The sequence below is a fragment of the Amaranthus tricolor genome, chromosome 4 (genome assembly GCF_026212465.1).
Source record: "Amaranthus tricolor cultivar Red isolate AtriRed21 chromosome 4, ASM2621246v1, whole genome shotgun sequence".
Lineage (NCBI taxonomy): Eukaryota > Viridiplantae > Streptophyta > Magnoliopsida > Caryophyllales > Amaranthaceae > Amaranthus > Amaranthus tricolor.
The window spans coordinates 22,304,320-22,313,632 of record NC_080050.1 but is presented as its reverse complement, the minus strand read 5'-3'; the positions used below and the strand labels follow the sequence as shown (position 1 = coordinate 22,313,632).

The window sequence follows — 9,313 nt, the reverse complement described above, 5'->3', positions numbered from 1 at the left end:
CCTTGCGAACCTTATATTTTTACCGCTATGCACCCTCTTTCTTAACGGGCCTCACCTGCAAACAAATGGGCCCGATTGATATTTCAAAATACAATTTTAAAAATACAATCTCACTGTACAAAATACTCCAATGTTGCTATGAATTGTTGCCGATTGTCAAAGGTTACTATTTTTAAAACTCCTTATTTTCAACAATTTTCCATTGATGGGATTGAAATATTGGTTTTATTATTGAAAACGTGCTATTAAAAGTGTTGAAGTCACGAATTTTGAAAGCTGCTACTTGCAAATCAAACGTTGAAAATCTAGAATTTTTTTCATGGTAAATTTAATTTCTTTTTGGTTATTCAATTTCATTCTGATTTGATGTTTTAATATTATTACTCAAGTGTTTTTTATGTAAAATCTGATGTTTACTATGATTTTCTCCATAATTTTTCTATATTTTCAGAAGTCAGGGTTTGCTCTCCATTTATTTGCAAAATTTGCCCAATTTGTTAGGATAATTCTGCTTAATTTTTATTTCTATATAATTTCGTTTAAACTTTAACCATACACAATTTAGTGCTGGATTTAAGACTGAAATGTTAGTATGTCTAGACTTGTCTTCAAGGTGTTTGATGAAATACAGCTTTGAGTTACTGATCATCTTAATTCTTGATGTGCAATGTCCTTGTGCTTTCATGTCAACTGCATCACTATATGACCAAAAAAGTGTTACCTTGTATTAAAAATATATTACTTGTTTAATAAATTTTAATTGACATAATTCAGGTTGAAATAGAAGAAACTTGAGATGATTTCACCGTGAGACGTGCCTAATACTTGGCTTAAATAACCCAATAATAGAAATTTTTAGCATAACGGACATTTTGTATGGCTCGTCTCACGGTGAGACAGTCTCGTACAACTCCAGGTCATTTATTTATCAGGTTATTACTCATAAATGATGTGCTTGCAAATCAAATATGGGATGTTTGATGTTTCACATTCAGTAGAATTTTGCTGCATTTCTATGAGCAAGACCTTGCAAGCTTCTGATTTTGTATGTGCATAAATCTTTTTGTTGCTTAGCTTGCTTTTGCAGTCCCTGATCTTTCACTAGTTTATCTCCAAAGACACTTTAATACTATGTCAGTGACTAAATTTCTAGCATTATTTACCTTGATCCAACATATGATCCTTTGTTCGTACAAGTACAATCTGATTACATAACAATATAATGGATGATAATATACGATGCTTCATGACTCACTAGACTGATTTTATGGCTTATTTTCCTTAGGGATTAATTCTATTCCATGTTTGCCTTGTTGAAGAAACAAGGATGTGTTCAGATCATAAAGTGGCTGAAATTCTGATACATACTTGCTACATATTGCTCTCTGTGTTCAATTGCTTCCCTCGTCTTCTGTCCATTAGTCGGAGACTAAAGCTGAGCAGATTACACGGCAAATATTTACTCAGCACATATCAATTGAGACCTTATTGAATATTTTCCGTGAAAAAATTTTACCTGCCATAGGTAGTGCGTACGTGCTGGATATGAAAATTTTAGGTGGGTATGGACTATGGATATAGGAGAAGGCATACCACATCCACCACCCATTTTGGCATCCTTAACTTTGACTATGAATTTCCATTGATTTTGGAATTTTCATATGCTCTTCTCGAAAATCCTGTCTATGAACTAAACAAGGACACAGTCGCTGTCCTATGACAGTTTACCATCAGCAAGAACGAAAAAAAGACAGATGAGGTAAAGTAAATCATGCTCGCTGACGACTGACCCTTCATAAAGGATTACAAGATAGCTTAGCAAACATCTCTACTAATTACAAAAACTAGGATAGCTTAGCCATACAATCTATCTTGGACCTGAAACTTCCTGAGACGAAACATAAGAGGGATTACTATAACTATGTACTGTACCACTTCCACTTGTGCTCGAAGCTGAGGCATTAGTTCGATAATAACTCATTTGCTGTCCGTCATTTCCAATGATGGAAGGTTCAGAAAAGCGGCGTCCATAAAATCGTAAGAAATTCAAAGATTCTAATCGAGGATGATCAAATTCAATCCTCCCTTCAAGCATTCCAACTACACTCACCATGGTTGGTCTAAATGACGATTCTTCATGAACGCAGCATAAAGCAATACAAACCAACTTTTGGACCTCTTCACTTGTTACACGACCCTCGAGTCTTGGGTCAGCAAGCTCCAAGTACCTGCCCTGTTCATGCATATCCAGCGCATACATCGGAAAATAAAGACTTCCTGATCTGCATGAAGCTGATGAACTATTACCCGTATTATTTCCACCATCTAGGCTATGGCTTTGTTGCACTCGCTGTGGCGAGCAGTTTTTCCTTCCACTAACGAGTTCCAGCAGTACCATCCCATAGCTATAAACATCTGTTTTTTCTGAGATTGCAGAGCTAGTAAGCCATTCTGGTGCAAGATACCCACGAGTGCCTCTCATTGTCGTGAAATGACTGGATTGTTCAGGGCTCAACAATTTTGACAGCCCGAAATCAGAAATCTTTGGTTGGAAAAAATCATGCAAAAGAATGTTTTCTGGCTTCACGTCACAATGAATGATCTTATGTTCACAACAGCTATGCAAATAAGCAAGGGCGCGTGCTGTTCCAAGAGCAATATTGAATCTCTCTTGCCATTCCAGGACAGGACCGTTACCAAACAGAATTCGGTCCAAAGATCCATGGTTCATGTACTCGTAAACCAATAAACGCTGACTTCCTTGAGCACAAAAGCCTTTAAGCTTTACTAAGTTCATATGGTGAATATTTCCAATGACTGCTATCTCTGTGCAGAATTCCGTTTTTCCTTGAACACCGAGATTGGTTATTTTCTTGACAGCCACAACAGTTCCATCCAGTAAGGTCCCTTTATAGACCGCCCCAAATCCTCCAGAACCAATCAGGCTGCTGAAATTACCGGTTGCTACCCTTAAATCCTCGTAATCATACCTCACAGGTAACCCAGGTATCGAGAAGGCCTCTGATTCTCCCGAAGAGCTTAGGTGGCCTGACTTTTCAGGTCCAACTATGGACCTCTTCCATTTTCTCCACCTTTGAAAACCTAATCCAGCAATCACTAGGAGCAAAGACGACGGAAAGATGATCAAAGCTACCAACGTAATTACCTGTCTTCGACTTCTAGAAGTATCATTAGTATCATCGGTTGCAGACACTGCATCAAACATTTTGATGTAACCCAAAAAATCACTTCCAACAGCTACATTCGACATAAATGATCCCAACTGATGTTGATTCAAGAAACAAAGACCTGATGAGTTCTTGTAAAACAATCCCAAGCACGAACAGTCTTTTGAGCAGAGGTTTTTACACATGGACAACTCTATTCCGTATTTAACAGGATCTGAAAATTTGGTAAGAAAAGAACCTACGCCAACCCCCAAACCCAAGTATGAGATGTTGCGAGAACTTTTCAAACTTTGATCATCGGAAGAATTACAAGCAAAAGGTAACGACAAAGAGGCGTCACGCAGAACACACCCATTTGTTTGATGATCAGAGTTAAACCCAGAAGGGCATGAACAAACAGGGCCATTAGATGTTCCCTCCATACTGCATACCTTAATTCCGCCACAGACATATGGAACATCACAACTGTCACGAGGCCATACAAAATCTTCAGTCTGATCTCTACCCGAGTAGCTAATGACTTTGAAATGCCCACTTGGATACAATTTAGCAAACCGGAAATCAGATGGCAACAATTTGACTTGAAGAACAACAACTAACCCATCACGAGCAAAAAGCGTAATACCACTAGCATCAATCTTTAGATATTCAACCACATAATTTGAATTCCGCTGTGCATTAGGATCCATAGATAGCTTCCAATATGTTGATCCAGACCATTGAAGTATGACATCCGAGGATGTAACAGAGAGACTATAATTGCCCCTCGACAGGTCATTATCTGACACAGAACTGGTTAACGAACCCTCAACTGGTAACAATTGACCTACCACCACAGTATCAGTAGGAAACCGAAAACTCTCCCACAGAGAAACGTTATTATGATCAAGCAACACAAGATTACCGAATTCAGTAAGAATCAGGGCTGAGACAGATGAATGCAATGATGGGGTTGACCATTTCTTATTACTATTTTCATCAGAGATTGTAATACCATCAGAAGAAAGCAGAAGCTTACCTGATATTGACATAGGAGCATCACGATTAGCCAACCAAATAATAGTGGTGGATGGAACATGTATGACACACAAGTAGAATTTGATTTGTTGCTTTCCTGGATTACAAATAGCTGCCATGAAAGTTCTGTTTTGAGAATATAGGAAAGCACCATGATCGTCAACGAATTGTAAGTACGAAATGTTATAGTTTGGGGTAATATGGTATTGGTAAGAGCCAGAAATGGGGGTGATCACAGAAAAGAAAATTAATGTGGCAGGGATAATTAAGAAGGAATCCATAGAAAACAAAGGGAAAGATGCATAAACAAGCAAGAAAGGAGTTCAATAATTAAAGAAAATCAGGAATTAGTCTGCAATAAGTTGTAGTTGTATAAAATATACAATGCAAACAATATTTGACCAATATAATTGTCTCTTGGTTGAGCTAAGTCAATTGGTTGCAAACATCAGCTGGGGCTTGGGGGTAGGGATATGTTAGTTAATGACTTTATGAAGCCCATACTGGGATATTCACATTACAGTTGGACATTCGTTGGCTTTTTTTTTTTTAATTTTTACCAAACATCTTCATAATAGTCGATTTTTAGTAAATTGCTATTAGCTAGAGCTGTTAACCGAAATAGTTTTTCAACCAACGAATGTATTGACTGATAAGTTGGCTGTTTAAACTAGTTGTTATCGTGATGATGGAGGAGATGTTTGATAAAAATTATTTATTGGCTTTTTATTAGAGATAAAATATGTCAAGTCAAAAGTCAATGAAAAAGTTACTATAAATAGCTTTTCAGCTAAATAAAACTCATTTATTAAACAATTTTTACTGTTTAACCACTAAAAAATTAAAAATTAACAACCAACCAAAAACAATAGAAAACCAATTGATAAAGATATGAGTTTTATTTTCGAGGCCGTCTCAGAGATTTTCGATGCCCAAAGCAAAAATTCATAACATGAACGACCCTTAGAAACAAAGATATAGACCATTACGTAAACGAATAAAATTTAATTTACAATGCTTGAAACTAGCTTAATGATTATAAAGCTTTTGATTCTTTTATTAATTAAACTAAAACTCTCAAAACGATCCAACCATTGTCAAATTCCTAATCAAGTTTAATTTACAATGCTAGAAACTATTGTATATCTATCTGTGTTACTTGGTGAAAATTGACATAAAGTGCAAAAAATCCAAATTACCTAAAGACGTATTAAAGCATCCAAAATAAATCAACCTCATAATTCTCAACCAAATTATGCAGAAACTTTAAACTTCATTAATGTAGCAAACCAGCAATAAACAGAATCCAAATTTTCGTACGAGACAATTTCATCGTAAGACATAGTCTTATATTTGGATTTAATAGTCTAATAATAAAAATTTTTAGTTAAGAATTCTTGTTTTGAGCCGTCGAGACGGCGTCGTAGGAAACTGGCTGAAAAAACACTGCACTACAGTCTTTACAATTTGTGTTAAACATATGCAAAATCTAAATGCTAACTTATTTGGCCAAACTCAACGTCTTAATCGAATTAAGCATGGATAAAACCCCCAATTGTAGCCAAAATCCAACATCTCAAACTTGACCAAACTCGCCAATTTCATTTAAAAATATTCACAGAAATAAAAACCAATACGGCAAGATGATAGCTAGAAGACAGAGAACTTGCAGATGACTTCAATCCTCACTCATCAGGTAAAGTAAAACACCATTATGCAAAGATGAAAAACACAGAATATTACTATAAGCTTTCACTATTGAAGATTAAATGGAAGAATTGAAAAAATAAAATGATTAATTTGTTATTATGGATATGGAAGATGAGTTGCCATTTTGATCCGAAGATGTGAGGTGTAGTGGGGATTGATTTATAGGAAAGCGGTGAAATTGAGGAGTCCGGGGTCCCGTTGTTGATATTGTACGGCCCTAGGCAAACTGAAAAAATAAATCCTATTTATGAAAGGTTGATTCTGAACTGAAAAAGGGTGTTTGAAAAAATAACAAATACGAATCCTATATATTATACTTAACATTAAAAATATAGACGTGTCATATAATTCTTAAATGATAAAAGAACTAGTCATAAATTGCAAATTTTTAAGTGTTTACTTCATTAACTAACGTATTCTAATTTTAAGGCCCTTTCAAACTCTAAAACCTAAACAAATACCTACCTTATCTATGATCAGGAACAATCCTGAGAATCAGGAAAAGAAACTAATGCAAGATGATACTGAATTGCAATAAGTATCAACTTTTTTTTATTATTCAAAAATATCTAAGGTAGTGTTCAGGAATTAAGAATTAAATTGAAAACGTAATATTCAATTTTAAATTATAAAATTTTTAAATTATGAATTTTAAATTTCAAATTTATTGTTGGAAACTTACAATTTTCAATTCTATAATTACAAATCTTAAAGTTTGTTTGAAATCATTAGATTTTTAATTTCTAAATTTCAAATTTTAGTATTATTTGGTAAAATGAAAGATTGCAATTCCAATATTCAATATTAACATTTGATCAAACATAATGGTTCAAAAACTTTTATGGTAAAATTTAGTTACTACTTAAACTCATGATCCAATATTTATCCAACTTTGAAATCGAATCTGACTTAACTCAACTTCTAAATGAATTTAAAATGATGTAAAAACAATGTAGACATTGAACCAACTCGAAACACCTAACCCGAAATTGATTCGATGACCCGAATGAACACCTCTACAGGCAACATCTCCCACATACAACACAGAGCCATTGCTACCATAAGAGACCCTCCCATAGAGATTAGTTATATGCATATCGTGTCACAATGCTATTAGCCAAGCTAAACTTAGAAATAAGAAACTTTTTTTATTTGAAAAAAAGAGAGAAAAGGGTATCCAACTAACAGTGTTCTCAAAACCTTATAAAATGTCACATAATGTTCTGAAACCCAACATACATGCTCCTACTAGTATTCGACTGGCTAAAAGTATTCGTTTCTTGAGTTTGCTTCAAATGGGATGGACACAAGTTTTTAGGAGTAGTTTAGTTCATAGAAAGATAAGACAAAAAGTTTAGAATTGTAGATGATATTAAAAAAGAGAAAGAATGTAGCATTTAGAATTAAAGAAAGTGATGGATACCATTTCATAAAAGGAAATGGAACAAATAAGGACATAAAAATAATGTCTGGATGAGAATTAAACAACGTACATGTTTTTTTTCCTCCAATGTCGGAGGAAAGGGCTTCGGAAGGATCGTACGTAATTGGAGAGGAGATGAATATGATCATTTAGAGGCTCGCAAAAGTCTCCAAACATGCTTGTGAGCTTGCCAAGAAGTCTATGTTCCCGACAACTATTGCAAGTTAGACTTGCTACGTAGAGATAAGTACGTACGTAGAGTAGAGAACTCTGTGAAAATCGTAGGATGATATTGTTGTGCCAATTCACTTCTTTTTTTTTATTTAGTCATTATACGCTTGGTACCAGTCCTACTTTGGCGTCAAGTCATCGAGTCGTTGGTTTCAAACAAAGATGAATAGAGACATTAGCAAGTGATCCTACCCTAAACTTTTACTTGTTTTTTGACATTAGCAATTTGAGTTTATTTCATCTCATTTCAACACTAACAAGTGCTGACATAAAGTGAAAAATTAAGCTGAATTCTACTAATTCACCTGCAAAATTACTCCCTCGGTCCCCATAATATTAGCCTCATTCTCCTTTTTAGTCTGTCCCATAGAGTTTGTTTGATTTCCTTTTTTCATCATAACCTATACTTTTTCTTTAATTTCCATTCACGCAACTTAACTAACTTTTTCATTTTATCCACACATTTCTCCCACTCACGTATAAAATATACCTTTATACCACTTTCTTGGATTTACACCTAATTTGTACTTCAAGCTAATTCTATAGGACAAAGGGAGTCTCATTCTTATGGCTCCAACAAGAATGTACATTGGAAGAGTATAAGATAATTAAAAATTTTTTAATTTAATAAAATAGGGGAGTGCCTTGCCTTTACAGACAATTTCTCCAAGATTGGAGATGCCTCAATCAAGCTAACCCATCCAAGGAGGCTTCATCACACCTAGCTTTGATATGGATTTCTAGATGCTTGAGGTTCTTCATCCCCAAATTCCACTGCATAAGAAAATGATAGTTAATTGGAGAAATAATTATAGTTTGTAAAAACATATGCAACAAGCAAACTAATAGATATTAAATACCTTGATATGCCCAGCACCACTTTCGGGATTCAAAAGCATAGGCCACAACTTCACCTTCACGTCTTCCGTTACCAATTGAAACATCAGAAACCAAAGCGGCATCTCTAATATTTAGTGTTATGGGATGCCCCTGATAAGTGAATGAAACCAGTTTTAGCGGCATCTCTAATATTTAGTGTTATGGGATGCCCCTGATAAGTGAATGAAACCAGTTTTAGCGGCATCTCTAATATTTAGTGTTATGGGATGCCCCTGATAAGTGAATGAAACCAGTTTTTGTGTCAAAATATCGATGCATAACAGCTTAGGCAAACATGCTACCTCTAAATGCTTCAATTGTAGATGTGCATGAGGAACTTCTATCCTTTTTAAATATAATGACCCATTAATGATACACAAATTTTCCAGGTCATGGCAAGAAAGCAAAATGCACTTGATGTCTTCATCATTCATGTTGACATAATTCAGACACAGAGATCTTAATGAAGACAATTTACGATGCAAAACAAGAGATGGTAATCGACATTCAAGCGGCCAAGTGTAGCCCTCAATGTATCGGAATATTCTCGAGCAGGAGTAAAGTTTAATTCAATCCTTTTGACTTGTTTTGATAATGCAAACACCACCCACTTATCAATAGTGAGTTCATTGTTAATGTCCAAGTCAAAATTCACCGTGAAATCATCTATAGATGAGCCTAGGTGAGCTTCCACAATACTGTCGACCCACCTCACGAAATCTAATGAAAAGAGTTTTACATGAGACCATCTCACGCAATACTTATTTTAAAATCACTGCGTTTGGTTCTTGTTTTGATATGAGGTATTAAAGTCAAATTTCAATTCCATGAGTTTGGAATGAGCAACACTTATAGATTCATACTC

General features: G+C 35.0%; 1 protein-coding gene across 1 annotated transcript; it reads right to left on the bottom strand.

Moving 5' to 3' along the window:
- Nucleotides 1–343: 343 nt before the first annotated feature.
- Nucleotides 344–6,077, bottom strand: LOC130811517 (G-type lectin S-receptor-like serine/threonine-protein kinase At5g35370). The gene is made up of 2 exons (XM_057677840.1): nt 1,517–6,077; nt 344–1,435 (listed from the first exon to the last, which is right to left on the bottom strand). Exon 1 carries the CDS (start codon nt 4,484–4,486, stop codon nt 1,868–1,870), a length of 2,619 nt encoding a protein of 872 aa, XP_057533823.1. The 5' UTR covers nt 4,487–6,077; the 3' UTR covers nt 344–1,435; nt 1,517–1,867.
- Nucleotides 6,078–9,313: the final 3,236 nt, after the last annotated feature.